Source organism: Hermetia illucens, chromosome 1 (genome assembly GCF_905115235.1).
Source record: "Hermetia illucens chromosome 1, iHerIll2.2.curated.20191125, whole genome shotgun sequence".
In the NCBI taxonomy this organism is placed as follows: Eukaryota; Metazoa; Arthropoda; class Insecta; order Diptera; family Stratiomyidae; genus Hermetia; species Hermetia illucens.
In genome coordinates this window covers 181,243,645-181,258,330 of record NC_051849.1, presented here as the reverse complement: position 1 = coordinate 181,258,330, position 14,686 = coordinate 181,243,645, and the positions used below count along the sequence as shown (strand labels likewise).

At 40.8% G+C, this 14,686-nt stretch overlaps 2 protein-coding genes across 3 annotated transcripts in view; both read left to right on the top strand.

Annotated features, from left to right (window-relative positions):
* Positions 1 to 12,870, top strand: part of LOC119646256 (solute carrier family 66 member 2) — a 137,600-nt gene extending 124,730 nt beyond the window's left edge. For both annotated transcript variants that reach the window (XM_038046657.1, XM_038046656.1), the window contains 3 exons: positions 7,171 to 7,335; positions 7,405 to 7,559; positions 12,734 to 12,870. In XM_038046657.1, the coding sequence (XP_037902585.1) occupies positions 7,171 to 7,335; positions 7,405 to 7,559; positions 12,734 to 12,817 (404 nt within the window). In that variant the 3' untranslated portion in view covers positions 12,818 to 12,870. The remainder of the gene's footprint in view (positions 1 to 7,170; positions 7,336 to 7,404; positions 7,560 to 12,733) is intronic.
* A 55-nt stretch (positions 12,871 to 12,925) lies between these two features.
* Positions 12,926 to 14,410, top strand: LOC119646907 (putative uncharacterized protein DDB_G0282133). The gene has a single exon (XM_038047579.1). The coding sequence runs from the start codon at positions 12,926 to 12,928 to the stop codon at positions 14,408 to 14,410; it is 1,485 nt and encodes a 494-aa protein (XP_037903507.1).
* The last annotated feature ends 276 nt before the right edge of the window (positions 14,411 to 14,686 follow it).

Here is a 14,686-nt window from a genome sequence, read left to right as displayed (position 1 = left end):
TTTACGCCATTCATAAATTTCAGAATTCCACTACAAGTTGGCTATTCGTTTCTTGAATACAGTACGATGTGGCATGAGAGCATCACATGCTTTCTGTATTTTTTGAACAACCAACGTCACGTTCTCTTCTGCGTCGTAATTTCCTGTAATAGTATTGCTTCGAATATTTACTTATCGAGTTTCTTGGATCCCCTAGTTCTAGTTCCGTGAAACTTTGCAGTAATATATAATAGTATTTATATGAAGCAGCATTCTATTTTTGTTTAAGTTTTCGGACTATCTTACTAGGAGACTGCAGGTCCCCAGCTAACACGAGCTTATAATCCATTCCACGAGCTGCAGCAATGAGTGATCATTATATTCCTCATCTGCAGAGAATCCTACCAAAGCGATGCTGATTAAGGATTGGGGCATATACAATAAAATTTTAGCTTTCACTCATGGAAGTTTCTGATATAATTAATTTAAATACTGCGGTTCCACTCTTTTTGCGGCGTTTTGCAGGAAACAAAGACAAGTTCAACGCTGAAGGCGTAATTACCCTTTATACTCCACGGCAAAACATCCAATTATTCATTTTATGACATTCAGATTTTAAGCCTGCAATTGATTTGCAACAGTCAAGTTTCTAATGCAACTGCCAATATACTTTCCTATTAAGGGGAGATATACATCTAGGAGCCGAAATAAAGATTATTTTTGTGAAGGAAAACTATTTGAAAATTCGGATTGGAGTTTTAGTTATCTAAAAGTATATATATTCAAAAATATGTGTAATTTTTTTTATTTAAAAATATCAAAAATGTGCAAATATATTGTATAATTCTTGGAGCGCCGTAAAAAAATATGCATACACGATAACCACTAGTGTTTCTTCAAAAATCATCCGAAAAAAGAAAATATCGTTGATAAGCTCTTGCTTGCAGTGTGCCTACTGCCAGGTGATTTCATGGCGGAGCACCTGTTTCCCTCTCTTATATTCTACGGGTCCAAGCGTCACTTCGTCTTGGTCTCTTGCATGCTGAACAATCCGCCGAAGTCTGAGGCAGTTCCTTCGTAGGCTTGCAATCTCAGCCGTCCACCAGTAGACAAGTAATATCCCGGGATGCAGTTTCTTTTTGGGAGCCGATGCATTACAAGCTGCGGTGATAAGACCATTGTGGAATGAACTGGCGATTCAGTCGTAGTTCTTTGTCTGCGCCTAGCAGGTTTCGACAAATTTTGCAATGTCCATTTTCCCGATGTTCCACTTGGTAAGTGTTTGCCGGACGTCCGAATATTGGGAGGAGCCGTTTGTCATTTCGAAGAAAAAGGACTGAAGGACTGTAAAATCTTCCAGTACCTTCCACCGTTGGACCGCTGACACGACCTACAATAAACCTAAAAGAAGCATCTCCTCGACCATGGGCCCGTGCTCACAAGTTGACCGTATCTCTCACCCAGATTACAGATTGCAGCACCAGATATATCGTTACACCACGATGGTGAGCTCTTATCTCGGTACTGTTCACTGAGAAGCAACAAGTCAGCCCTTTTTCTTACACCTGCCCGTTCAGGTTGTGTGCAGTTGCATGCCTACGCATGTTTGCTTGTAGTATGTGGATCATGGTGTTTGACTTTTCGCTTTCTGTAACTCTTTTTTGAAGACCTGGCAACGCCCAGAACCGAGAACATGAGCCACATCTTTTTTCTGCAGATTGTGGTTATTGCAAAGGACACAGCACTATGCTGACTCAGAGGTCTTCGCTTTATACCCGGGTTCGCCACACTTGTAATACAAAGTGCTTCTATTCTGCCTTTTGCAACCTCCTGCTATACATATGTCCTTATACCCAACACTTAAAACAGTGGCTTGGAATCACAGTTCGTCTGATTCTGCAAATCACCCACCCGGTCTTCATTTTCTCGCAATGGAGAAGTTGGCTCGCTGTCTTCTCAGGGATAGTGACAATGACCAATTTTTGTCCTCTGATATTGACAGACGTAACTCCTACCTTAAGGTTGCTTACATTTTGATAATCCCTGTTTATCGCTTCCTCCACCTCTTCTCTGTTAATGAGACAATCCAGATCCCTTATTTCAAGGGTGCAGACGGGTTCTGAAAACCACTGCTTTTGTGCCTAGAACGCTCTGCGCTGTCTCTCGGAACGTATTTTTCTTATCATAATATATCGCCAGTTCGAGTCCGCCAGATAGGTTTAACAGCTACTCCAACGTCTTTTGGTTTGATGTTGTTGCGAATTTCTCGCGGAACTTCCGCGAAAGATTTCCCTTGGCTAGGCTTGATGAGAGTGGCCTTTAATCGTGGTTTTCCCCGTCTCTTTTTCTTTGACACTGATGTTGCCGTCCTAATCGACTTCAATTTTACTACAGTAGAGCCACTTCTGTCGCTATTAAATTTAGGCTGTCGTTGCTGAGATTTCTCTTTTTTTTTAATGCTGCCTGGTACGTTTGGTTACCACGTCACGAAATTCTTCTTGCTGCGTCCTCGTCGGCAGATAACTCTGGCGGGCTGAAGGCACTGGGGCTGCACTAGCGATTCATTTTTCCTCAGCTCCCCTTCCAGGGGTTCCGTTGATTTGCAATAAGGTCTTCCATCTCAATTATTCCATTTTTGACATCCATAGGGATGTTTTCTTCATTTTCCATAGGACGACCCCATAATTCTTGAGTAGCTTTTCTTCCTCTACTCTTGTTTTTCTGATGAGATCCATCCTCCCCGGCGAGATGACTTGCGTTTCCTCCCAGCTGGTAAGGTAACAGAATGCCACAACTGTCAGTTCTGTGCAGCCTATTCCAATCGTTAGCTAAATCAATGCCATGCCGGGACGTCGTCGTTATCGCCGCTCATTTTAGTTCACCATTAGGTTGATAAGTGCTTATCCGGGGCTACTAACTGTAAGGTGTGCCATTCAACAACTTTCATCATCATCAACGGCGCAACAACCGGTATCCGGTCTAGGCCTGCCTTAATAAGGAACTCCAGATATCCCGGTTTTGCGCCGAGGTCCACCAATTCGATATCCCTAAAAGCTGTCTGGCGTCCTGGCCTACGCCATCGCTCCATCTCAGGCAGGGTCTGCCTCGTCTTCTTTTCCTACCATAGATATTGCCCTTATAGACTTTCCGGGTGGGATCATCTTCATCCATACGGATTAAGTGACCCGCCCACCGTAACCTATTGAGCCGGATTTTATCCACAACCGGACGGTCATGGTATCGCTCATAGATTTCGTCATTGTGTAGGCTACGGAATCGTCCATCCTCATGTAGGGGGCCAAAAATTCTTCGGAGGATTCTTCTCTCGAACGCGGCCAAGAGTTCGCAATTTTTCTTGCTAAGAACCCAAGTTTCCGAGGAATACATGAGGACTGGCAAGATCATAGTCTTGTACAGTAAGAGCTTTGACCCTATGGTGAGACGTTTCGAGCGGAACAGTCTTTGTAAGCTGAAGTAGGCTCTGTTGGCTGACAACAACCGTGCGCGGATTTCATCATCGTAGTTGTTATCGGTTGTGATTTTCGACCCTAGATAGGAGAAATTGTCAACGGTCTCAAAGTTGTATTCCCCTATCCTTATTCTTGTTCGTGCTTGTGTTTGACCAGTGCGGTTTGATGTTGTTGGTTGATTCGTCTTCGGTGCTGACGTTGCCACCATGTATTTTGTCTTGCCTTCATTGATGTGCAGCCCAAGATCTCGCGCCGCCTGCTCGATCTGGATGAAGGCAGTTTGAACGTCTCGGGTGGTTCTTCCCATGATGTCGATATCGTCAGCATAGGCCAGTAGTTGGGTGGACTTGAAGAGGATCGTACCTCTAGCATTCACCTCAGCATCACGGATCACCTTCTCGAGGGCCAGGTTAAAGAGGACGCATGATAGCGCATCCCCTTGTCGTAGACCGTTGTTGATGTCGAATGGTCTTGAGAGTGATCCTGCTGCTTTTATCTGGCCTCGCACATTGGTCAGGGTCAGCCTAGTCAGTCTTATTAATTTCGTCGGGATACCGAATTCTCTCATGGCCGTGTACAGTTTTACCCTGGCTATGCTATCATAGGCGGCTTTAAAGTCGATGAACAGATGGTGCAACTGTTGTCCATATTCCAACAGTTTTTCCATCGCCTGCCGCAGAGAGAAAATCTGATCTGTTGCTGATTTGCCTGGAGTGAAGCCTCTTTGGTATGGGCCAATGATGTTCTGGGCGTATGGGGCTATCCGGCCTAGCAAGATAGTGGAGAATATCTTATAGATGGTACTCAGCAACGTGATACCTCTATAATTGCTGCACTGTGTGATATCTCCCTTTTTATGTATGAGACAGATTATGCCTCGCTGCCAATCGTCAGGCATTGATTCGCTGTCCCATACCTTGAGCACAAGTTGATGAAGCACTTGGTGTAACTGGTCGCCTCCATATTTAACCAATTCGGCTGTAATTCCATCGGCTCCTGGCGACTTATGATTTTTTAGCCGATGAATTGCACGGACTGTTTCTCCTAAACTTGGTGGTGGCAGTATTTGTCCGTCGTCTTCAGTTGGCGGGACCTCCAACTCGCCGATGTTCTGGTTGTTCAGTAGCTCATCAAAGTACTCAACCCATCGCTCTAATATGCCCATTCTGTCGGAAATCAGATTTCCCTCTTTGTCTCGGCAGGATGAGCATCGAGGTGTATAAGGCTTCATCCTGCTGACTTGTTGGTAAAACTTCCGCGCCTGGTGCGGTTGCTCCCTGTACTTTTCTAGTTCACAGACTTGTTGGTTCTCCCAGGCTTCCTTTTTCCGTCTGTGAAGTCGCTTCTCCGCTCGACGGAGTTCGTGATAAGTCTCTGCGCGTGCCCGCGTTCTTTGAGAATGCAACATTACTCGGTATGCGGCATTCTTCCGTTCCGTTGCTAGCTTACATTCATCGTCAAACCAGCCGTTCCGACTCCTTTTGCGGCTGGGGCCAAGTATATTTGTGGCCGTATCCATGATAACGTTCTTCAGGTGGTTGTGAAGATCATTAGTTGATGCCTCATCTCCAGGTCCTCTATTGACTGCGGTTATTGCGGCATCCATTTCCCTCTTATAGGTGTCGCGGAGGGTTGTGTTGTGGATGGCTTCAGTGTTCACTCTCACCTGATTGTCAGAGGGGATTCTAGGTGGTATTGTTGTTCGAGCTCGGAGCACCATGCCAACGAGATAGTGATCCGAGTCTATATTGGCCCCCCTATATGTTCTGACATTCATCAAGGCTGAGAGGTGGCGGCGTTCGATCAACACGTGGTCAATTTGGTTGAAAGTGGTCCCGTCTGGAGAGGCCCACGTATGTTTGTGGACCGCTTTCCGCGCAAACCAGGTACTTCCAACAACCATTTCGTGTGACCCTGCTAATTGAATAGTCCGCAGTCCGTTATCATTTGTTTTTTCGTGTAAGCTATGGGAGCCAACGTATCGCCTGAATACGGGCTCCTTCCCTACTTGGCTGTTAAAATCCCCAAGTATGATTTTGATATCATATCTGGGACAGGCTTCGAGGGTTCTTTCTACTGCCTCGTAGAAGGTATCCTTCTCCGACTCTGCAGTCTCCTCTGTAGGGGCGTGAACGTTTATGAGGCTTATATTTCTAAACTTGCCTCGCAAGCGCAGAGTGCATAGCCGTTCGCTTATACTTTCAAAGCCGATAACAGCAGGTTTCATTTTTTGGCTGACTAAGAAACCTACTCCGAGCACATGGTTTACTGGATGGCCGCTATAATATATGGTGTAGTGGCTCTTCTCCAGGAAACCGGTCCCTGTCCATCGCATCTCTTGCAACGCTGTTACATCAGCCCTATATTGGGACAGGGTATCGGCTAGCTGCTTATCAGCTTCATCTCTGTACAGGGAGCGCACGTTCCATGAGAAAATGCGCAAATCGTTGTTCCTTTGTCGTTGCCGGGTCCGTCGTTTTAACATCCGTCCTATCCGAGGCTCCTGTTGTGGCTTCGTAACAGGTTGTTTTCCGTGTAGGGTTGTCAGCCCTACCCAACCCCCAACCTGGAGGACCAGTTGGTACAATTTGTCCCGTTTTTAGGCGCGGGAGACTCGCCTTCATCCTTCTCCGTCTGCAGCTTTTCGTCAAGAAAGAGCTCCCAGCGGTCACCACGTGGAGGTGGAGATAGGGTTTGGTAGTAGAGCTGTTGGTGTTGGTTCAGCAGGCATTTCCCAGGTTTTATGCTCCATCGTGGGTACCAATCCACGTTTCGCCCCGGGACCTATACTACCCTTTGACCACCAGGACAACAACTTTGCCCTGTCAAAAAAATCCTCTGACAAGTACTAATTAATGGTGTAACCACAAAAAACCTCAAGGCAATGGATTAGACGTGGTTTTGAGAAAAACGCGTTTGCAAATTTAGGAATTAATAAAATCGTCGTAAAACCCGTTTCTTCTTTTCGGCTGTAACTGGTTTATTTATCGAAATATTACCTTGCCGTTTTCACCAGATATTCTAATGACCTTAAACTTCAAGAAAATGCAAAAAAGATAGATTTTTGTCGACCATCTAAGTGTATATCTCCCCTTAAAGAAACTATTCCATTTATACTCATCAGGCACTTCAGCAATCCTGTTATATATATTAAAATGTTTAAGGCTTGTACATGTCTCTTATTTGTGCAAAAGTCCAATCACATTTTGGTTAAGAATTTGGATACATCTGATCATCTATGCTTCTATTTCTACTCATCATTATCATAAATTCTTCATGAACGCTTAATGCAACATGAGCCTCAATTAAATATTTTCACTACATCATAAAAATTGCTATTTATTGGTTCTATTTACTATAAAGTGTAGCTTGAAAGCTATTAGCACGAATTACATGAATTAAACAAATTCTAAACAAAATTATCTACATAAATTATTTTATCATTTTGTTATTCTATTCGTTCGCCTGCCATACATATTTTCCTTTTTATTTTTATCACACAAATTACTATGAAATCATTATCGCAAAGCGTTTGCATATCATTGAACTGAAACCCTAAAGACTTCATTAATTCTAGTTAATGTTAATGTTAATGTTAATATTGTATTTATCCATTGATCAATGTTTTTTATTTGTGTGTTAATTTTAAGCACTTGATGTTTCTAAATCAAACGTTTAGTTACGCATATAACATAACAGATTATCTGAAAATTCATTCTAGATTTCGACATGCGATACTTTTGGGCGTGGACAGATTTTCAATCATATCTTGATTTTATGTTAATTGTTTGGGCAGTTGGTGCTGCAATTACATATTTATTGTTACCAATTAGATGGTTTATGGAAACTGTAGGATTTTTTGCTGTATTTACAGAAGCAATGCTGGGTAAGTTAATTTTATCTTCAATTGATTGAAGTATGATATCTGACTTTCCTTTAAATTTTGGGTTTTCAGGAGCACCTCAGTTTGTTAGGAATTTTCGTAACAAATCTACGCATGGTATGAGCATTCACATGGTAATAATGTGGACGCTTGGTGATATGTTTAAGACTGTGTATTTTATTGTTCGTCACGCACCGACACAATTTTGGGTTTGTGGAGCACTACAGGTAAGAAGTTTATATTACCCTTTTATTTCTATATGGAAAATTTAGAACACGTTCAAATATTGGTATAGTTTTTACGGATGGATAAATATTGTTAGCTCTAGTAAATGAGCTTCGTCCTTTCCACGATTCCCAGAAAAAGGTTCAATCTTACAAGCCGAAATTAGATTAGAAAGCTAATAGTTGCCATTGACGAACTGTGTTTAGAACTACGGTCCCCCTGCTTCCAAAAGTTATGGAGACACAATTATATCCACATTGTAAGCACTGAGGAAGGCAGCAACTGGCTCCTGAAATATCGGTATCTGCAAATAATTACAATAGAAGTTGTCCCTAATCAAACAACAATCTTCCCGTTTCATTGAAACCCAGGACAACCAAAAAATTCAACGCTACAAACCACTTCTTCTAAAACTAAAGTCTAGCCTGACAATAAAATATATTAATCGGAATATAGGTCAGATTCAACAGATATTTTTCTGTTCCTCTTCTATTGAAAGCCTTTCCAATTTTTTTAAACTAAAAAATCTAGTTTTATAAATTTCACGTTTTTTCTCGTATAAAACACGGGATTCTACAATATGAACACTATCAATACAATCACCACAACTCCCGTGGGTTATTGGGAAGTTTCGAAGTTTCCCCTTTTGCATCGGGGGAAATCGTCCTAAAAGGAGAGTTGGAATACGATAAAATTACTAACGTATTAAGGAAACAGCTTAGATGCCCAAGTATAGAAATAATTAGTAATTAAAAATTCTACTGGTGAGTTCCAATGGGAAGGGACAAAGTTCGTATATAGGCAATCCAATTAGGTGTCAAACTCGAAATAGGAGTGAACTTTTCAAAGATTTTCATGCATCCTAACACTTCCTACAAAAAAAAATTGTGTACACTGAAGAGTACAGAATAATTCAGGGCGGAATATACAAAAGATGGCACGCAAGCCAATAGTAAGAATACGAACAGATATGTTAAGAGACAACATACAAAGATAGTTGATTTTGGATAAAAAATAGTAGTATATTAGTTCAGAAAATGGCATACCCGTAGAAGAAAAGAATTTATTAAATGATTAACTTATTGTGAAATTTTCTTGGTTTATCATCACTTAAACGCCCTGGTCATGAAATCCCCTTAGGAAAATCGAACTCCATTAAGATATTCTTCCTGTAAAGGTCTGAAGCACTGCCGAAAAATATCGGGATGAGAATACTATAAATACTATAAATAATAAAAATATATATATATATATAAATAAATATATATTGTTTCAATTCATCTTCAATTATATTTGAAAATAAAGGAAGCGACCCTTAACAGACGATATAGTAGTTCAAGGAACAGGTTGAGTCAAACTTTCTAATTTTGGTTATCTATCAAAACTATGGGATGATGAGAGAGAAGTGGGGCTGGGAATGCACAAGCAAAACAAAATACATATTAAAATGAATACTTGATAATGAGTTCATATGTGAGAAAAGAAGGTCGCGCAAAGTGAAAACACTGCTGAATTCGTTCACACCGTTCATAATAACGACTCAGATGCATCTTGACTAGATAGACAGCGCAAAGGCATCCTTTTTTAAGTGAAAAGCGACCTTATTCCTATAGTTGCTGTCTGTTGACCTGCGATCAATGTCATTATCATGAAATAATAATAATAATTGTTTCTGTGACCATCCAATTGAATCAGCGTCTTGAAATCTGTTAGAGCATTTCATTCAAGGCCATAACGGTAAACTACAGGACTATGGTGCATCGTAGGAGGCGATGTAGTCAACGTTGCGCTCGCCTCTGATTATTACCCTGATTTAACTGAAATTCGATATCCAGTCATGATACAAACCCCTCGGCCACCAATGCCAATGCCTTATTTAAAATCTGCAAACGCAGTTATTTCAATACCAAGATCAAGTTTAGACTGCTCTGTGCTAGTTTTCTTTCTGTGTTGCCATATGGAATAGCACATGGAAAGGAACCCTTAATGTTACTGAAAAACTCCAAGCTTTCGACATCGGGTTACCCTGGCCCGATACTACCTCAAACGAAGAACTTGGTGGGCACGCAGACCTGGCACCCGTACGCAATGTGATCGGAAGGCGAAAGTGGAATTTGATAGGGCACACATTAATCACAAATACATCTCCCAAGATGGCAGACGGCTGGGTCTGCCCAAAGGCACTTATTTTATTGAATTTTAATAGTTTAGTTTAATAATTTGTCCAATAGCCGTCATTATTTATTATAGCTTTTCATACTTTTGACAAGATTCTCCGCGTACTCCGATGGTAAAGACCGCCATATCTTCCTAATTTGACAACACTGTTTCTCCGTGAATGCTGGCCTTCCTTTTAATTGCATTTTAATGTAGGACCACACATTTTCTATTGGGTTCGCATCTGGAGACATTGCCGACCACGCTATAGTAATGATATTATTTTGCCGCTTCCACTCACTGCATAATTTACTGCGATGTTTTGGATCATTGTCTTCTTGCAGTACCCAGATTATTGTGTCTGATCCAAAAAAAAAATTTTGCAGATCTCATTAAACATTTTTGATAAATTTTGCACATTATTTCAGCATTTAAAATTCCGGTGAACACAAAAGACAACCAAATCCACTTTGTCAGAAGCATCCTCAAACATGCACTTTTACAGGGTGTAACCTATTATACTTACTTGCCCAAGCTTTCGACAGTTGAAGACCATGCCCAGAAAGAAGATTCATCTGTGAAAATATCATTGCTCCAATCTCCATCTAAATTTTCTCCTGCCCAGTTGAGTCGTTTTTCAACGTGTTTTTCAGTTAAAATATTTTTTTTTAAGTAGATCGAAAAGATATATCATCTTCACTCATGTAACTGCGGATTGTATTTAAAGATATATTCCCTTCTTACGCAGTTTCAATTGAGCAGTACGGAGTAAAAGGCCTGGAGTATCTTGAAAGGCTCGAATGATCCCTCTATTCTCCTGTTCAGTTTTTATGTGGCCTGATCCCCTCTCCGGCAAGTCGTTCACGTTTCCTACCTGTAAAGATCGTTTTACCCATTTCTTAACGAGACTTAGACTTTTTTATTTATTTTGCAACTAGTTTATATGTTAGCTTCGGTCCTTTAGAGTGGTGAACAAGAATTACTGCTTCCTATCTTTTCAAATATTTTTCACTCATTGTAAAAATAAACAAAACACTACTATCAACAATGCTGAACACCATTAGAAGTTATATTGTACATTAGGCAATGAACGAAAGGTTACGACAAACACATTTTTTCACGTTCTTGTTGAACAGAATGTATATGACATACTACTCTTACAAAAAAATCTCGTACCTTCACATATCTTCACCAACAAATTTACTTTGAAACAGAGAATTACTTCATCGTATCCCCAGATGACATAAGCATTTTTCAATCCAATTTTCGAAAGTTGTCTTAAGTCGATCGATAACAGTGCTGTTACTTCGCTAGGGTATCAATGGGCCAAGCAAACTAATAAAAACAAAATCTACAAGAGTTTATGTGAAATGATGAAAATGGAAACAGAAAATCTGGAAGGTGTTGCCAAATTCTTAAAAACAATTGACTATGCTCTCTAATTCCTACCTTTGAATTCCCACCACTATATTCCGCAGATATTTTTCGAAGTCCGTACTATCGTATACACTTTTTCTCACTCAATCTGATAAGCCACTCACTGCGCTCTTTGCAGTCCAGAATCCCTCTGCCTACTTCGCATTTAATTATTAATCCGATTTTCTGTCCCAGATGTTATTTTCACAACTACTTAAATCTACTCGCATTTTCTTCTTATATTATATTTCCAACCAATGCATAAATATGGCCATATTCGAATCTGCTTTTAGATAGGCATCCGCGATCAAAGACTTATTTAAAATGTAGCATACAAACCGTTTTGCTGACATTTATTTGTACCAGGTTACGTTAGATTGAGGAAATTGGAGGAACCGTAGCTCCAAGTACTCGGGTATCACATATTAGGTTTATTATACTAATCCCTGATAGCACGAACCTAGAGAGAACATTTGGTCCCGGGGTGCAAATGATGTGAATTCGGATCCAGGATGTAAACTAATCGGACACCCTATTATCCCTTTATTTTATTAAAATCTCTATTTAAGAGTCCCCGAAAAAAACGGACTCTAGGAAAATTACCCTCTTCCCCTCTCTCTCGTCAGGTCTATCTGAGGGGTCTATTAAGACTATTTGTTGCCTTTGAGGTTTGCAGACTTTTTCGAACGTCTACCAACGATAAAGAATGCTCAGATCCATCATAGAAAATCTTTTCCAAATATGTTCATCTGAACTCTCGCAGCTGTGAATATGTATGTGAGGCCGCCTCATTTTTTCTTCTTCTTTCTTCTCTCCCGACTCTAAATAGCTAGCTCCGCCGCCGTGATTTTCTCCAGGTGATACTTTAAGGAACAGTGTGTGTATGAACCCATTCAAAGGTTTTCACGTCCCCCTTCCCTTACGACATTCTTTCACAAAAATGTCCGCCTACCGGCATGAATTGGTTGATTTCTTGGCTGTATGTATGACGGGAAAAGTTCACTCTAGACACACAATGGTGCAACTAACCCCTTGGAAAGCCAGTCTATCGGCCTTATTTTATTTATTTATTTAATTTAATGACAATATACAGAAAGTAAATTCCTAGTTACGTATTGTTCTCAAAAGGCGGAGCAAGAAAATGGCTTAACTTACACTTAAAACTAAGGAAGGAGACAGAGCCAAAGGATCCAAACTGTGGGGCGTTGTAGGATCGGCATAGTTTCGGAATCGGGGAGTGAAAGTAGACATCGAGCTACATGAAGGGGACTTCAAATATCGGAGTTGACAGAACAGTCCATCAGGCAATTACAGTTTTTGAGCAGGGTACACACGTCAAGGAAGATGCGGCGTTGCTGCAAGGAAGAGTTTAGTGTTCCATGAAAACAACAATGCTGTATCCATCGTTCCCTTCATCGTCAAACTATGTACATAATAAAGTTTCCAGATATGGCCAAATATTTATGTATCCTAGTACAAAAGTCTCTGAAGAATTATCACGACTCAAAGAGGATATTTCCGATGAAAATTAGTTTTATTGGATTACAGTACTTCAAAGTATATAAAACTCTCTAACGTTACCATTTGCTGTTCTGTCTTTTAGGTTACTTTGGATTTGGCCATTCTACTGCAAGTCTACGTCTATCGAAAGAATTCTGTACCGCGAAGTATACATCGTGGAGATTAGCAGTTTGCCCCCGATGAACAACAACAACAACAACATAGTCGTAATCCATCAACAACCGACGATCATCACCAATATCACGATCAACAACAGAATAACAACAACAATCAAATGTGTCCTAGTCACCACCATTCAGTAAGAATTGGGGAAGTTTTAATTACAGACGGCTTGTCGCCCAATGAAATCCTTTCAAACGGGACGACGAAAGAACAACAAGCAGTACAACAGTACAATAGTAATAATAGTAATAGCGCTAACGTTAATAACAAAAATCAATGCGAGTGTAACAATTCTAATGATAGTAATAAGAAATTGCTATATCATAAATTCAATGATAATGATGAAATCGATGATGATAATATAAACGTGTTACCGTCACAAGGTACTTGTGATTCATTGAATTCAATAGTTCTAGAGGAAGGCGTGCAGAAGAAACGGAATGGCGAGGATAACACCTCGATATCGATGTCACATTCGCCATCCGTTTCGGTGTCCGTGTCATCATCAACGATAAATTCATGTTCAGGCTGTGGCAGACTTCCAACAACCACTTCACCTTCGCCATCTGACCAAGAGTTTAATCTTGATGCATCCATAAAGAGATCTATGTACCGAACTAAAGATAGTTACAGTAGCACCAATAATAGCAGTAGTAATAATAGTTTCAATAGTACTAAGAGTAGCGTTTCAGCCGTTGTAAATAATAATGTAGACGATTCACTAACAATAATAAGCAACAATCGTGATGCAAGTATTAAGTTAGACGAACTAAGTCAAAGAAGCTATTCAATATCGACTAGTGATAACGGTGTTTTGGATGATGATCTTGAAGTTGAGAATCCTACAAACAACCCTGAGGTAGCTCACGTTGTGGAGCATGAAATATGTGATGAACGTAGATCAAAGAGTTCTTTAGCGAAAAGGCGACGTAGAGCGGGCAATCATAATGAACGCAGCGATAGTAGAAGATACGCGAGAAGCAGTAGTAGTAGTAGCAGCAGTAGTGGTAATACATTGCATAGTAACCATAGCCATAAGAGTGATACTCATCGGGAAGTTCACCCCTGTAGCGAGGATCGTAGCCATCTAGGTGGAAGCCAAATTCCACTTTACAGTGAATGTAATTGTAGTCATTATCATAGTAATCATCAAAAAGATCATTCAGACACGCCTGAATCTGCATTAATTCCACGACCGCAAACTAGCGGTTGCCAATGTAGCTATTATTCAGCAACGTGTTCCACTAAACCATCATCGTGTAGTTGCTGCTCAACGTGTCATTGTTCAGACAATCGCTGTTGTGGATGTGGCTGTGATAAATCTATTCATCATAAAATCCACCCGGATTCAGAGTGCAGTGCATCATCAGTCGACTTCGGTGATGACGACGATGTCGATGACGAAGGACCAAAACAATCATTGTCTCATAACACTTCCTCCTCTTCAACTTCCATAGCGTCATCAGCGCCACTTTCAGTTGCTTCCAATTTATCATCAATCTCATCCATTCATTCATCATCACGGCCACAAAACGAAACACACCTTAGTAATGATAGCAAATACAAACACAAGAATCATATCAAAACCATCTTATGACAAAGTGTTTCGCTGGTCGCGTGGCCAGCGATTGATATAAACTCTCTCATTCAACAAACTATTGTAAAATCAGCAGCAGTTCATGATTCATTAAGAATCCAGGAATCACTTGCATCAGTCGCGTCAACGACCAGCGCATCAAGTCTACGAAGCTCGATAGGCGTGATGAGTGTTGCTGGAAGCACTCAAGCAACAGTGACGGCCGCCACCGTTGTCACTTCAATCGATCCAAATATCACTTCATCATCAACTACACTCACCTCATCAACCACCACA